This window comes from Alosa pseudoharengus, unplaced genomic scaffold, assembly GCF_046254945.1.
Source record: "Alosa pseudoharengus isolate Yale_2024_CS ecotype anadromous, Long Island Sound unplaced genomic scaffold, YU_APseudo_1.1 YU_APseudo_1.1_scf_7, whole genome shotgun sequence".
NCBI classification, from domain to species: Eukaryota; Metazoa; Chordata; class Actinopteri; order Clupeiformes; family Clupeidae; genus Alosa; species Alosa pseudoharengus.
This window is the reverse complement of record NW_027468859.1, coordinates 17,707,795-17,724,351: the sequence shown is the minus strand read 5'-3', so window position 1 is coordinate 17,724,351 and position 16,557 is coordinate 17,707,795. Positions and strand designations below refer to the sequence as shown.

Genomic DNA, 16,557 nt, shown 5'->3' with positions numbered 1-16,557 from the left:
GATCCGTAATGGGTCCTACCGTCAGCTGTACCATCCGGAGCAGTTGATTAGTGGTAAAGAGGATGCAGCCAACAACTACGCTCGTGGTCACTACACCATTGGAAAGGAAATTGTGGATCCGGTCCTGGACAGGATTCGTAAAATGGTAGGTGACCAGATTAACAGTTGCTTGCTCAACTTTTCAAAGATTGGTCAACATATTTCCTTGCATTCAGTATCTTTAGTATTGGTGTGCACATGTTTTTGGTGATCCCCCATTTAGTGTGATTCCTCATTTGAGGCCTCTACATCACAGGTCTCCAACAGGTAGCTTGTGAGCTACCAGCCCCCCCCCCCCCCCCCTTTAAGTAGCTCTCCAAAAGGTTTGAGGAAGATGTAGAACCCAGTCACTTGAGAAACATGTTAAAATTCAGTCTACAAAGAGAAGGTAGAGGAGTTGAAATTAACCTTTAAAAAGCATATCTTATTCAGCAGTTTTGGGTGGAGGTCAGCTATGTAAATACATGGAATGCTACTATTGACATAAAAGGCTTTCGGCCATGTTCATTTTGTCAAAGTAGCGCTCGGAGGAAAAAAGGTTGGTGACCCCTGCTCTACATTATGTCTGTAAGGGGTAGGATTGTTTGAGAATCATAACAGGGTGTGTTTGATGTTTTTCTAGTTTGTTGCAGAAAATCCACTTGGTCTTTGTTTGCATTATCTCTAGGAGTTCAGAGTTTCTAATTTATGGTGCAGAATGTGACTACTGAATTTGTTTCTCAGACCGACCAGTGCTCGGGTCTCCAGGGATTCCTCATCTTCCACAGCTTTGGAGGAGGCACTGGCTCTGGCTTCACCTCCCTGCTGATGGAGCGTCTGTCTGTGGACTACGGCAAGAAGTCCAAGCTGGAGTTCTCCGTCTACCCTGCTCCCCAGGTGTCCACTGCTGTAGTGGAGCCCTACAACTCCATCCTCACGACCCACACCACTCTAGAGCACTCTGACTGTGCCTTCATGGTGGACAACGAGGCCATTTTTGATATTTGCAAGCGCAACCTTGACATTGAGCGTCCCTCCTACACCAATCTGAATCGTCTTGTCGCCCAGATCGTCTCGTCTATCACTGCATCTCTACGCTTTGATGGGGCTCTGAATGTGGATCTTACTGAGTTCCAAACTAACCTTGTTCCCTACCCCCGTATTCACTTCCCCCTGGTCACCTACGCGCCAATAATCTCTGCGGAAAAGGCATACCATGAGCAACTCTCTGTGCCTGAGATCACAAATGCTTGTTTTGAGCCAGCAAATCAGATGGTGAAGTGTGACCCAAGGCGTGGTAAGTACATGGCCTGCTGCGTGCTGTACCGTGGGGACGTGGTACCCAAAGACGTCAACGGTGCCATTGCTGCCATCAAGGCCCGCCGATCCATCCAGTTTGTTGACTGGTGCCCCACTGGCTTCAAGGTGGGCATCAACTACCAGCCGCCAACGGTGGTGCCAGGAGGTGACTTGGCCAAGGTGCAGAGGGCCGTTTGTATGCTGAGTAACACGACTGCCATCGCTGAGGCCTGGGCTCGCCTGGACCATAAGTTTGACCTGATGTACGCCAAGAGGGCCTTTGTGCACTGGTATGTGGGTGAGGGCATGGAAGAGGGGGAGTTCAGTGAGGCCAGAGAAGACATGGCTGCACTGGAGAAGGACTATGAGGAAGTTGGGGCAGACTCAGCAGAGGATGGTGAAGAAGAGGAAGAAGAGTACTAGAGTTTCTAAGGTTATTTATTTGTATGTCAGTTTAACTAATAAATGTTGGTATTGCAAATATATATGGGTTGTCTGAATCTTTATCCCCCTGAAGTAATACAGAAAAAAATCAACTGAGGACTGCATATGATATTGTGAGTGTAATTTACTGCATTACCTGACACCCCTATGGTATATTGCAATATCAAGCACAAGAATTTCAAATGACATTTACACAGCCAGGCAGCTACAGCACTACACTCTGTGGGCATGTCTCTGAGCTCCCATTTATATCCCCCCCAGAGTGTAGTGCTGTAGCTGCCTGGCTGGGTTAGCTGCTGAGTGTAGCAACTCAAGCTAGGTAAAACTGATTTTTTTTTTTTTTTTTTTTTTCCCGCAACAACGTTCTATGTGAGCACTCGCTGGAGCTGAAGGCATCTGAACACACAACACATTTTGATATGTTTTCTTAATTTGGGTGTTTTATTTAAGTGTATTAAGATTCCAGGCACATATCTTAATCACATGGACTGTATCTGTGCTTCTGTACATTCAGACACAAACGCCTTCACTGCCCCTCTTTGCTTCTATGCCAGATGCCACTGGCATATTTCCCCAATATAATCTAACGCTTTCTGACTTGCAGGAGCTCAGCTCAATGGGACCTGCCATAATTTTCTGTGTCTGTTTCACGTTTCAACCAGGAACGTGTCTGAAGATGGCGTCAGACGTATGACACATGAGCGATTGAGCAGAAGATGCATTTATTGAAGTTTGGTTCAGCTTGCTGCGTGCGTGATTTGATTGAGCTCAATAAGCTCAATGCCAATCAAACCAGCTAATAGGCTAACTGAAATAACACCATGCCAATCTCTATCTATGGTGAAGGGTATGTGGTGATGTGTGGCTATTTCAATTCCAAAGGCCAAGGCAACTTTATGATGCATAGTATCCTGGATCCATTAACTAACTGGCCTTTAAAAATAAAAATCTGCTTGACATAGTTGCTTGAACAATGGTCATTCTGTTTTCTAAAGAGAAGCAAGACCTAATCCTGTGAAGTGCACCTAATTTAATTTTTACCTTTTTTGTGACCAAGCACATGTGTTCTAAATGATTGTTTGTTATCTAACCAAATGCCCAGATATTTGGATTGAGAAACTTATTCAGTTTGTGTCACACTTTTTCGATCTAGTAAAGATCATACATTTAGTTTTTGCTTCATTCAGAACCAGTTTAAGTTCTTTTAAGGATTTCTGCGCACAATCAAATGCATATTGAAGATGATACTACTTGCTCTACAGATGGTGCATAGGCATAAAGGAATGTCATCTGCATAGAAATGCACTTTACAATTTTCTATTGAAGGACAGATATCATTGATGTACAACGTAAACAACAGTGGCCCCAAAATTGAGCCCTGTGGAATACCATTATTTAGTCTCAATGGCTCTGAGGTTGATCCTGTCACATCTAGCCATTGTGTTCTATTAGAGAGGTAGTCTTGAAACCATTTAAAGGAAACTTCATCTAGACTAAAAGAGGTCAGTTTTTCAAGAAGTAACCTGTGATGAACAGTGACAAAAACCTTAGACAAATCAATAAACAAAGCTGCACAATGTTGTTTCTTACTGTCAACAACAGTAGCTATATCATTTACTACAGCAGTTGCTGCTGTAATCGTGCTGTGGCCAGCTCTGAACCGAGATTGATAAGGACTTAATATAGAATATGATGACAAGGCCCCGGCCGTGGCGCAACTGGCTGGGGCACCTGCAATGTACACCGACGACCCGGGTTCGATTCCCGCCCTGTGGTCCTTTCCGGATCCTACCCTGATTCTCTCTCCCACTCACTCCCTGTCATTCTCCACTATCCTATCCTATCTGATAAAAGGCCAATAAAAATATACATATATATATAAAAAAGAATATGATTACAAAAAGGAACGATGCTGTTCATTTACAAAGGAATCTAACATCTTTGCTAAACATGGGAGCTTGGAGATTGGCTATAGTTAATTCAAATCACTTGGGTTTCCTCCTTTATGTAAATCATATGTAATTTTTATGCTTCTAAATTGCTGTTCATTATAAAGGTTAAAAACAAGATCTTAAAATCTATACAACCAAAGCGTTATGCAAACACTGACTTGTCTGACTTTAAAAATGTGATATAATTGATTTCAAAACCTGTGTGCATAATTAAGGGATTAGCCAAAACCACATTAACAAAGATGTGTTAATAATTTTTGAAAATCTTTGCTGTGCTGAGATCTGGTTCAATGTGAGGAATCGAGGAGAGTGGATGTGAAGACCTCTGGATATCAGTGCAGAGAGGGACAGCAGAGTGGAGATGAAGACCTCAACGATGATGTGGAGATGGCTGAAGACAGCATCTGAACCAGAGACTTTCTAATGAGGAGACACAGCACTCAAAAAATCCTCCATAGAAATGCATGGGGTTAGTTTGTAATGCCAATATGGCCGTTGTCTACACATATCACACCCCTTCCTCGACAAAACGTCGACATGTGAATACACTGAGCCAATATGTTGTGTTGTGAAGACATCTTCCCAATCATGTGTTGTGAACTCGCTGCTGGAGCAAGATTGGTGTCGTGAAGCCTTGCGCACGCGCATTTCTGCTGAATAGGATGCCCGATGAGTGCCCAAAAAGCGTTGCTATATGGCCGCCGAGTGGATGGACTTGCCTAAAAGGACTTTGTCTGAACTCAATACTCTTTTCACCTTTATTGGCTGTAGCGGCTGAACACATAAACTGAACCCAACATGTTTCCCCTGTGCTTGCTCTAGCTGCTGAACACAGAATCTGAACCATTACTATCTATACTGCAGCTATAGATAATGATTTATTTGATAAAAATGGATTCTCTAGTATTTTTTAGTAAATACTAAGTATTTAGTAGTATTTTCTCTAGTATTTTTAGTATAAGTATATATACTCTTTTGATCCCGTGAGGGAAATTTGGTCTCTGCATTTATCCCAATTCGTGAATTAGTGAAACACACACAGCACACACACAGTGAGGTAAAGCACACACTAATCCCGACGCAGTGAGCTGCCTGCTACAGCAGCGCTTGGGAAGCAGTGAGGGGTTAGGTGCCTTGCTCAAGGGCACTTCAGCCATTCCTACTGGTCGGGGTTCGAACCGGCAACCCTCCGGTTACAAGTCCAAAGCGCTAACCAGCAGGCCACAGCTGCCCACATGTAGTATGTAAGTATGTATGTATGTATGTATGTAGTATGTTTTTTTTATCACTTTCAAATACAGTATAGCTGAAATTGTAACATCCAAGCCGATAAAATAACAGCATTTAAGGTGAGAATTTATTCAACTGTATCATAGCAATAAGTATGGTGTTGCTGATGCTGTTTGTGTGTGTGTGTGGCGTGTGTGTGTGCACATTTGGTTATGAGCATGTAGTTGCTCCAGCAATGGTCTGATAATACTGATAATCCTATTCTTGTTCTCTGCATTCCCTACAAATAACAAAATCAAAGTGAACCACTGTCTCGTGTCTTTATATAATTATATAAATGACAATGCTTTTAACACAAAAGTCTATTTTTGGCATTGTAAACTGAAGTGAAACAAACAAAATAGTGAAAAAGTGGTCTGTGTTGTATTGTGTCAACAGTTTAAGTCAGAACAAACGGACAAATCCTGTGTGCATGGTGGCCTTATATTACTAACTGGGTGAGTGAGTCTTGAAAAGGTAAATCAATTAGCCAATCAGACATTGGACAAGAGGTGCTAATTGGAAGCCACGCCTTATTCCCAACCATCACTATATATCACACTGACCCAGAGGGGGTCTTTTTTGTGCTTGTTCATTTAACAGGTAAGTTAAGGCTTTAACTAGTGTCCTTAATATTTCAGTTTCTTTAGGTCCTTCGTGGAACTTCTTGTTAAAAGAAGCCTAATGCAATGTATTATTTGGTCAAGGTGTATTTGGAGAAGCTTGCAGTTTGGACATACTTTTTAGATTATTATTTGAAGAATGGTGAGTGCCTCTTACTTATAAGTTAGGCTTACTGTTTGACTTGGGTGATGGGCCAGGTATTTGTCACAATGGGTTTTTTAAATATTTTCTTGATCATTTTAGAGGGAATGCATTTCTATCCATGTTGGCCAAGCTGGTGTGCAGATTGGAAACTCGTGTTGGGAATTGTACTGCTTGGAACATGGTATCTGCCCAGATGGAACAGCTGTTGGAAATGGCACAACTCTACTGGACTCCTCCTTTGGCACCTTTTTCAGTGAGACTGGTCATGGGAAGTATGTTCCTAGGTCCATATTTGTTGACTTGGAGCCATCAGTTATAGGTGAGTAGTGTCCTATTTGAAATAGTTGTTTGGCTTTTGAGCAAATGTAAATAAAAATGTGGGTTTGTGAAGGTCTGACTTGATATTTCCTGACAGATGAGATCCGTAATGGGTCCTACCGTCAGCTGTACCATCCGGAGCAGTTGATTAGTGGTAAAGAGGATGCAGCCAACAACTACGCTCGTGGTCACTACACGATTGGAAAGGAAATTGTGGATCCAGTCCTGGACAGGATTCGTAAAATGGTAGGAGACTAGATTAACAGTTGCCTGCTTAGCTTTTCAAAGATTGGTGAAATGTATTTCCAAAATTTCCCTCGGCATGAATAAAGTATCTATCTATTTGTTGCATTTAGTATCTTCAGTATTGGCGTGCCCATGTGTTTTTGGTGATTCTGTGCCCCCATTTAGTGACATGTTTGATCCCTCAGTTGAGGCCTCTACATTATGTCTGTAAGGGATAGGATTGTTTGAGAATCATAACATGGTGTGTTTGATTGCTTTCAAGTTTGTTGCAGAAAACCTGCTGCTACATTTGCCCTTTGTTTGTATTCTCTTGAAATACCAATTTATGGTGCAGAATGTGACTACTGAATTTGTTTTTGTCTCAGACCGACCAGTGCTCGGGTCTCCAGGGATTCCTAATCTTCCACAGCTATGGAGGAGGCACTGGCTCTGGCTTCACCTCCCTGCTGATGGAGCGTCTGTCTGTGGACTACGGGAAGAAGTCCAAGCTGGAGTTCTCGGTGTACCCTGCTCCCCAGGTGTCCACTGCTGTAGTGGAGCCCTACAACTCCATCCTCACGACTCACACCACTCTAGAGCACTCTGACTGTGCCTTCATGGTGGACAACGAAGCCATTTTTGATATTTGCAAGCGCAACCTTGACATTGAGCGTCCCTCCTACACCAATCTGAATCGCCTTGTCGCCCAGATCGTCTCGTCTATCACTGCATCTCTACGCTTTGATGGGGCTCTGAATGTGGATCTTACTGAGTTCCAAACTAACCTTGTTCCCTACCCCCGTATTCACTTCCCCCTGGTCACCTACGCGCCAATAATCTCTGCGGAAAAGGCATACCATGAGCAACTCTCTGTGCCTGAGATCACAAATGCTTGTTTTGAGCCAGCAAATCAGATGGTGAAGTGTGACCCAAGGCGTGGAAAGTACATGGCCTGCTGCGTGCTGTACCGTGGGGACGTGGTACCCAAAGACGTCAACGGTGCCATTGCTGCCATCAAGGCCCGCCGATCCATCCAGTTTGTTGACTGGTGCCCCACTGGCTTCAAGGTGGGCATCAACTACCAGCCGCCAACGGTGGTGCCAGGCGGTGACTTGGCCAAGGTGCAGAGGGCCGTTTGTATGCTGAGTAACACGACTGCCATCGCTGAGGCCTGGGCTCGCCTGGACCATAAGTTTGACCTGATGTACGCCAAGAGGGCCTTTGTGCACTGGTATGTGGGTGAGGGCATGGAAGAGGGGGAGTTCAGTGAGGCCAGAGAAGACATGGCTGCACTGGAGAAGGACTATGAGGAAGTTGGGGCAGACTCAGCAGAGGATGGTGAAGAAGAGGAAGAAGAGTACTAGAGTTTCTAAGGTTATTTATTTGTATGTCAGTTTAACTAATAAATGTTGGTATTGCAAATATATATGGGTTGTCTGAATCTTTATCCCCCTGAAGTAATACAGAAAAAAATCAACTGAGGACTGCATATGATATTGTGAGTGTAATTTACTGCATTACCTGACACCCCTATGGTATATTGCAATATCAAGCACAAGAATTTCAAATGACATTTACACAGCCAGGCAGCTACAGCACTACACTCTGTGGGCATGTCTCTGAGCTCCCATTTATATCCCCCCCAGAGTGTAGTGCTGTAGCTGCCTGGCTGGGTTAGCTGCTGAGTGTAGCAACTCAAGCTAGGTAAAACTGATTTTTTTTTTTTCCTTTTTCATACCAACAGTAGTCGGTGACCTCCAAATGGAGATCTGTGCGAACTCTCAGTGTTCCTCCTTTAATGCAAGACATCTGAACACACAAAACACATTTTGATCATTTTCATAATTTGGGTGTTATTTCGGTGTATAAAACTGAGTCTAGGCACATACCTACTGATGGTAATTTTGATACCATAGTTTTAATAGAGACCCAGTCAGACCATTAGTATGAAAAATCAGGAACAGAGTTTATTTACAATGATGTGCATCAAGGGAGAGACCGCATGACTTCACCTAAAGATCCATCAGCTACTCTAACTAGACAAGGAAATAGTTAAGGTTTAAGTATCCTTCCAGGCTGATGGGAGATGGTGTTGGTCATCCCATCTCACGTGGACTACAAGGAAACACTCTGATTAGTGGCAACCTGGCAATCCGGAGCAGATGGCTACTGACGCAGCCATGCAGAACAGTGAAACACTAAAGTCATAATATTCCCGCTTATCTCTAAATACAGTCACACACAGATATACACAGGGACAGTACAGATATCATAGTCATTACATAGAATCATACTTTTAGTATTAAAGTGACCCACTAATGAGAAATGCAGAACATTAAACCACATATTGGACATAAAGTTCTATTCCACTTTCTCTCAGTCCCCCTTTTTCAGACTTTATGGCTGGAACATTTCATCAAATATTGCCACTATATAAAATATAAAAGATTATACAATTGTTTCATTCAAGTTAGTCAGATCCAAATAAGCAGGTACATGATTTAACTGATTTCAGTCAGTCAGTCAGTCAAGAAAAATAACTACACATGATTGGTGTACAATAACAACCACAGTAAATCAAAAACAAACTATCATGACAATCAGAACAGGAGCTAGTAAACCAAAAAGAATATATTTGGTCCATCCCGCTAAACTATTCCGAAAAAAGACCTAAATCACACGTATATAAAAATAATTTCTGAATCCAATACTCTCAAGTCCCCCTTTAAAAGACTTGAAGCCTTTGACACCACACAATAGCACACATCTGATTGAATCAGAATGAGCCTACTAATGAACTGAGAGTAATGCAGTAATTGTGTCTTTTTACCATGTGTATAATAGTTGGGCAAAGCTGAATATAAAACCAAAACACATAAGAAATGTCTCAACAATTCTCAAATAGAACCCAATAAAATAAATGAATCAACATGGTTACATGTATAAAAGTGGCCCCGATTGTCTTGATTTCTCACAGGCTGTGCAAAAAAGTTTACATACCACAGAGTACTAGTGATAAAAACAATAACCAAACAGTTCAAGGGGAAAAAAGCAATAGACAAAAGAAAAAAGAAAAAAGTAGAGTCTGTAAGGCTCCCCCTTTTTGACCACTGATTGCACCTGAAATATAACACAGAGAATCGTTGGATTCAACGATTATATAATAATCAACACTGGTTTTCATCTAAATTATTCATAGCTCAATGTGGCACATCAGTAGGTAAGTTATATCCATTTTTTCAGCTAGGCCAGGAATCAAAAGTAACCCTGAACCAAATTTTTCCTAATCTTTCCCCTTTTTTCAGAAACTCTTTGTCTATGTGGTTTTGCTTTCAGTTCTCTATGCCAAATAATACATTAGAGATTAAACAACAGATATTGTGGCTTAATTCTAATATCTGCATAGACAAAAAACCTGTATATTGGCAGTCATTTTTAGATAATAATGTACTTTTTGTAAATGACATATTGAATAGTAAAGGACAATTTCTTAGTTATGAATCCTTTGTGTCAATATATGGAGACTTTTGTCCAAAACTACAGTATTTCCAGTTGTTATCAGCAATCCCTTCATCTTGGAAAATAGCACTACTTGATTCAAATGCAAACCTAGGTGTCTGCCGTCCGGCTATTAACAATTATAAATGGTTGGGGCATAAAAAAGTAAATTTTGACATGTACAGCTTCTTTTTATTTTTTAAAAATACTGCAATTTCTCCATATTATTTTCAAGACTACTGGGAAAGTATTTTTGATACTCCACTTCCTTGGTTAGATGTCTTTAAGAATCTGTACAAATCATCCTGTTCAACATATGTATGGGCCTTTCAAGTTAAAATTTTCTACAAGATTCTACCAACAAAGAAAATGTTAAAGATTTGGAGAATAAATGAAGACAATATGTGTAGATACTGTGGTGAAGAAGAGGAAGACACCATGCATTTGTTTTGGTATTGTCCAGATGTCATGCTTTTCTGGCGCAAGGTGGCAGCTTGGCTGTCTGAGCAAGGACTTGACTTACCAATAACAACAATCAATATAATTTGGGGTTTGCAGGAAGAACAAAATATGCTGTTAAACATTATTGTGCTCCTTGGAAAAAATTTTATTTTAAAAAAAGAAAAATGTATTACATTGGAACCATTCATCATGTTTCTAAAACACCATTATTTAATGACTAAGAACATGATAAAAAATAAAAGAAAACCACAATTAGATGATTGGAGAAAAATAGCTATCACGAAAAAATGGGATAAAGATCAATAATTTTGTTTTTATTATTTATTTTTATTCTGATAGTTATGGATAAGAATCTATCTGTTGCCACAATGTGTCATACTCTGCTATTTTTCTGTTCATGTCATGGAGTTAATTTACAGCTTAAATATGAACATGACTGGGTTATATAGTTAAAATATGTATGCTTATTTGTTTGTTTGTGTATGATTTTGGTTAATGTTGTTTGTTTGTTTGTTTGTTTTCATTACCGTTGTTTACTTGTCTGTCCTCTATGTTGTAAACACCAATAAAAAATAAATTAATAAATTAAAAAAAAAAAAAAAAAAAAAAAAAAAAAACACAGAGATATACATAATATGTATATGTAAGGCCCCGGTAGTGCTTCCTAAGTTTCAACTAACATTATTAAAAAGATTTCAATTGCAATACTGCTATGGTCAGTCACCAAATTAGTAATTAGCAATGAAATATAAATTCAAATGATCATGATCTTCATGGATACTCTTTTTTTTTCTTTGTGTGCCTCATATCAAGAATTGTTTATCATACAGCAAAGCTAAATTATCTTAACCTTTTTCCACATTGTTTAAAGCAGGCCTAAAGGCATGTTTTAAAGAACTTGGTAAGACCTTTATTCTGAACATATTCTGAACGCCTGAAACAAATGCAAAGTTGTGTTTTATTTTATTGCATTACTGTAAAACAGTTGTAAAACATTTTCCATGTCAATGAAGAGAAGAAAATAATAATACCAATATAAAAACTGCAGTGGTTGTGTTGTTAATAAACATATGAACCTATTAGTTCAATACTAGTTCAGTGTAGTGAAGTCAACATCAACAACCTCTCATCCTCCATGAAAGAAAAAGCTATCTTTAATCATAACTTGATACACTGCAAGAGCTAGATGTCTATGTTATCAGACTACTCTTAATCAGACTCCCCCTTATGATCTGCAGCAAGGCTGCAAGATTATTCCCTTAGCTAAAGTGTTGTCGCCTATAACACTGTGTCCTATTAAGAGCTTAGTGCGTCATAGCATCAACAGTTTGATACATTCACTGCTGTTGGTAAGATTACAACTTGCTAAACTGGCCCCCAAGTATGAATTTAACCGATATGCTTCAACTCTGTCAGTGTTGTCACTGCGAGACAACATATGGTGCATATGGTGGCCTCAAAGCAGGACCTGGCAGAGCTCAAGGCCTACACACCTAGCCAATCAACAGTCAAAACACATCTGTGTCTACCTTGAAGCAAGAACATAGCGTCCGCATGGCTTCCAGTGTTTGCGGCCTACACATGGAACAGGATAACTTGGGTCAGGTTCTATTAGCATGGGGAGCAGGGAGCTTGGAGAAACAAGTATTTGAGCAAAATGGTCATACTTTCTATGGGGCCTTTATTAAATGTACAAATGGAAAATGAAAACCAAATGTTTATGTTTCAAGGCTAAATATAGGCCAATCCAGTGACAAGGAGCACGTCTGAAGAGGGCGACAGATGTATGACACAGGAGCGATTGATCAGAAGATGTTTTTTTGGTGTTTTGTTCATTTTCAAAAACAATTAGAGACTTTGCTGCCATAACATTTTGTTTAAACAAACGCAAAAACTAAACAAATAATTGCTACAACATGGCATTTACGATTTCGTCATAGCATAAGGGCGCCTGCAGGAATAAAATTGGTGGAAACATTTAACACCTTTCTACCACCTAGGAACACTAAGGATAGCGTTATTCATATTTTTCCTTTTCCAATTTCAGGTTCGGGCATTTGGTCAGCTAGAAAGCAGCCTGCATACTTTCACGCAAATATTTGGTCAACTTCATACAGCCATAAAAAAGCTATTGCCCTCCATTTTGCAAATCATTATCAGCTTGGTGCATGTGTTTTTCCGATTTAGGCTATTGCAAGTGCATAAACTAATGGCAATGCTTAGCCTTCATTCAGAAATCTTTAATTTTTGGATTTATTAGTTATTTTAGTTTTATGTTTGAAATGATCAAACAAAAATTAGCCTATTACACATGTTAAAATCGATTTTTCATTTTTGAAACTCATTTTACCTAGCCAAATCGATTTCAATATCGATATTCGATTTTAAAGTGACAGCCCTAGTGTGTGTGCATGCATGTATCTATGTGTGTACATGCGTGTGTGCATGAGTGCCTGTTTGTGAGCTTTGTTAAAATGAAGTAAATACATTTCAACATCATCTGTACCCTTTGCTCAACACCATCATCTACAGGCAGATGCGTGTACAGGCAGATGTAGTCTCCCCCGGGACCAAACGAAATTTCCGTAAAAGTCTACCCACAAGTGTGCCCTTGTGTTTATTGGCTGTAGCTGCTGAACACATAAACTGAACCCAACATGCATTTCCCCCCTGTGCTTGCTGTAGCTGCTGAACACAGCATCTGAACCACACACGCTTCTCATACTGCAGCTATAGAAGATGATGATTTATTTAATAAAGATGGATTGGAAAGATGGAAAAGATGGATTCTCTAGTATTTTGCAAGTTTTTTTATCGCTTTCAAATACAGTATAGCTGAAATTGTAACATCCAAGCCGATAAAATAACAGCATTTAAGGTAAGAATTTATTCAACTGTTTCATAGCAATAGGTGGTGTTGCTGATGCTGTTTGTGTGTGTGGCATGTGTTTGTGCACATTTGGTTATGTGCATGTGCTCCAGCAATGGTCTGATAATGCTGATAAGTTTATTCTTGTGTGAACCACTGTCTCATGTCTTTATATAATTATATAAATGGCAATGCTTTCAACACAAAAGACTATTTATGGCATTGTAAACTGAAGCAAAGGTGAAAAGGTGGTCTGTTGTATTGTGTGAAGAATTTAAAGGGCCGTTCACACCAGAAACAATAACTATAACCCATAACGATAAAAACGTCCACACTGACTGACCAACGATAAGTAAATTATCTCCTTGTGATGGCTAAAATGTGATGGGTTCTGATTGGCTGTTAGCTTTTTATCGTTTTCAAAATCGATCTGAAAGTGATCCCCAACAATATTGTTCTTCATGTCGTTATCGTTCATAGTTTATATGTGAACGTCATCATTCATATTAACAAGAACAATATTTTTTTTTATAGTTAACGTTATAGTTATCATTCTTGGTGTGAACGGCCCTTAAGTTAGAACAAACCGTCAATTTTAGCTTAAAGACCTGTATCCTGTGCACGGTGTCCTATTAGGCCTACTAACTAGGTGAGTGAGTCTTAAAAAAGTAAATCAATTAGCCAATCAGACATTGGACAAGAGGTGCTAATTGGAAGCCAGGCCTTATACCCAACCATCACTATATATCACACAGACCCAGAGGTGGTCTTTCATGTTTGTTTACGTAACAGGTAAGTTGTCAGAGACATTACAGTTTTAACTAATGTTCTTTTTTAACATTTAACAGTTTCTTTAGGTTCTTCGTGGAGCTTTTTTGAAATGATTATTAAAAGAAGCCTAATGCAAGTATTTATTGATTATTTGGTGAAGGTGCATTTGGAGGAGCCTGCGTTTTGGACAGACTTTTTAGATTATTATTTGAAGAATGGTGAGTGCCTCTTACTTATAAGTTAGGCTTACTGTTTGACTTGGGTGATGGGCCAGGTATTTGTCATGATGGTGGGTTTTCATATATTTTCTTGATCATTTTACAGAGGGAGTGCATTTCTGTCCATGTTGGCCAAGCTGGTGTGCAGATTGGAAACTCGTGTTGGGAATTGTACTGCTTGGAACATGGTATCTGCCCAGACGGAACAGCTGCTGATGATAGCAAAACTCTACTGGACTCCTCCTTTGGCACCTTTTTCAGTGAGACTGGTCCTGGGAAGTATGTTCCTAGGTCCATATTTGTTGACTTGGAGCCATCAGTTATAGGTGAGTAGTGTCCTATTTGAAATAGTTGTTTGGCTTTTGAGCAAATGTAAATAAAAATGTGGGTTTGTGAAGGTCTGACTTGATATTTCCTGACAGATGAGATCCGTAATGGGTCCTACCGTCAGCTGTACCATCCGGAGCAGTTGATTAGTGGTAAAGAGGATGCAGCCAACAACTACGCTCGTGGTCACTACACCATTGGAAAGGAAATTGTGGATCCGGTCCTGGACAGGATTCGTAAAATGGTAGGTGACCAGATTAACAGTTGCTTGCTCAACTTTTCAAAGATTGGTCAACATATTTCCTTGCATTCAGTATCTTTAGTATTGGTGTGCACATGTTTTTGGTGATCCCCCATTTAGTGTGATTACTCATTTGAGGCCTCTACATCACAGGTCTCCAACAGGTAGCTTGGGAGCTACCAGCCCCCCCCCCCCCCCCCCCCCTTTAAGTAGCTCTCCAAAAGGTTTGAGGAAGATGTAGAACCCAGTCACTTGAGAAACATGTTAAAATTCAGTCTACAAAGAGAAGGTAGAGGAGTTGAAATTAACCTTTAAAAAGCATATCTTATTCAGCAGTTTTGGGTGGAGGTCAGCTATGTAAATACATGGAATGCTACTATTGACATAAAAGGCTTTCGGCCATGTTCATTTTGTCAAAGTAGCGCTCGGAGGAAAAAAGGTTGGTGACCCCTGCTCTACATTATGTCTGTAAGGGGTAGGATTGTTTGAGAATCATAACAGGGTGTGTTTGATGTTTTTCTAGTTTGTTGCAGAAAATCCACTTGGTCTTTGTTTGCATTATCTCTAGGAGTTCAGAGTTATCAATTTATGATGCAGAATGTGACTACTGAATTTGTTTCTCAGACCGACCAGTGCTCGGGTCTCCAGGGATTCCTCATCTTCCACAGCTTTGGAGGAGGCACTGGCTCTGGCTTCACCTCCCTGCTGATGGAGCGTCTGTCTGTGGACTACGGCAAGAAGTCCAAGCTGGAGTTCTCGGTGTACCCTGCTCCCCAGGTGTCCACTGCTGTAGTGGAGCCCTACAACTCCATCCTCACGACCCATACCACTCTAGAGCACTCTGACTGTTCCTTCATGGTGGACAACGAGGCCATTTTTGATATTTGCAAGCGCAACCTTGACATTGAGCGTCCCTCTTACACCAATCTGAATCGCCTTGTCGCCCAGATCGTCTCGTCTATCACTGCATCTCTACGCTTTGATGGGGCTCTGAATGTGGATCTCACGGAGTTCCAAACTAACCTTGTTCCCTACCCCCGCATTCACTTCCCCCTGGTCACCTACTCTCCAATAATCTCTGCGGAAAAGGCATACCATGAGCAGCTCTCTGTGCCTGAGATCACAAATGCTTGTTTTGAGCCAGCTAATCAGATGGTGAAGTGTGACCCAAGGCGTGGTAAGTACATGGCCTGCTGCGTACTGTACCGTGGGGACGTGGTACCCAAAGACGTCAACGGTGCCATTGCTGCCATCAAGGCCCGCCGATCCATCCAGTTTGTTGACTGGTGCCCCACTGGCTTCAAGGTAGGCATCAACTACCAGCCGCCAACGGTGGTACCAGGCGGTGACTTGGCCAAGGTGCAGAGGGCCGTTTGTATGCTGAGTAACACGACTGCCATCGCTGAGGCCTGGGCTCGCCTGGACCATAAGTTTGACCTGATGTACGCCAAGAGGGCCTTTGTGCACTGGTATGTGGGTGAGGGCATGGAAGAGGGGGAGTTCAGTGAGGCCAGAGAAGACATGGCTGCACTGGAGAAGGACTATGAGGAAGTTGGGGCAGACTCAGCAGAGGATGGTGAAGAAGAGGAAGAAGAGTACTAGAGTTTCTAAGGTTATTTATTTGTATGTCAGTTTAACTAATAAATGTTGGTATTGCAAATATATATGGGTTGTCTGAATCTTTATCCCCCTGAAGTAATACAGAAAAAAATCAACTGAGGACTGCATATGATATTGTGAGTGTAATTTACTGCATTAACTGACACCCCTATGGTATATTGCAATATCAAGCACAAGAATTTCAAATGACATTTACACAGCCAGGCAGCTACAGCACTACACTCTGTGGGCATGTCTCTGAGCTCCCATTTATATCCC

General features: G+C 40.9%; 3 protein-coding genes across 3 annotated transcripts; all 3 read left to right on the top strand.

Moving 5' to 3' along the window:
• Positions 1 to 1,740, top strand: LOC143109151 (tubulin alpha-1B chain-like). Its single transcript, XM_076271794.1, has 2 exons — positions 1 to 145; positions 763 to 1,740. The coding sequence occupies exons 1-2, from the start codon at positions 143 to 145 to the stop codon at positions 1,738 to 1,740; spliced, it is 981 nt and encodes a 326-aa protein (XP_076127909.1). The 5' UTR covers positions 1 to 142.
• A 697-nt stretch (positions 1,741 to 2,437) lies between these two features.
• On the top strand, positions 2,438 to 7,657 carry LOC143109232 (tubulin alpha-1C chain-like). The gene is made up of 4 exons (XM_076271886.1): positions 2,438 to 2,449; positions 5,850 to 6,069; positions 6,166 to 6,314; positions 6,680 to 7,657. Exons 1-4 carry the CDS (start codon positions 2,438 to 2,440, stop codon positions 7,655 to 7,657), a joined length of 1,359 nt encoding a protein of 452 aa, XP_076128001.1.
• A 6,238-nt stretch (positions 7,658 to 13,895) lies between these two features.
• On the top strand, positions 13,896 to 16,281 carry LOC143109231 (tubulin alpha-4A chain-like). The gene is made up of 4 exons (XM_076271885.1): positions 13,896 to 13,914; positions 14,117 to 14,437; positions 14,534 to 14,682; positions 15,304 to 16,281. The coding sequence occupies exons 1-4, from the start codon at positions 13,896 to 13,898 to the stop codon at positions 16,279 to 16,281; spliced, it is 1,467 nt and encodes a 488-aa protein (XP_076128000.1).
• Positions 16,282 to 16,557: the final 276 nt, after the last annotated feature.

Excerpts from the sequence above, each read along its gene's own strand:
- LOC143109232 (XM_076271886.1), top strand. Across the intron at positions 6,070-6,165 it reads CTTGGAGCCATCAGTTATAG|ATGAGATCCGTAATGGGTCC; the intron begins GTGAGTAGTGTC and ends ATTTCCTGACAG. Across the intron at positions 6,315-6,679 it reads TGGACAGGATTCGTAAAATG|ACCGACCAGTGCTCGGGTCT; the intron begins GTAGGAGACTAG and ends TTTTTGTCTCAG.
- LOC143109231 (XM_076271885.1), top strand. Across the intron at positions 14,438-14,533 it reads CTTGGAGCCATCAGTTATAG|ATGAGATCCGTAATGGGTCC; the intron begins GTGAGTAGTGTC and ends ATTTCCTGACAG. Across the intron at positions 14,683-15,303 it reads TGGACAGGATTCGTAAAATG|ACCGACCAGTGCTCGGGTCT; the intron begins GTAGGTGACCAG and ends TTTGTTTCTCAG.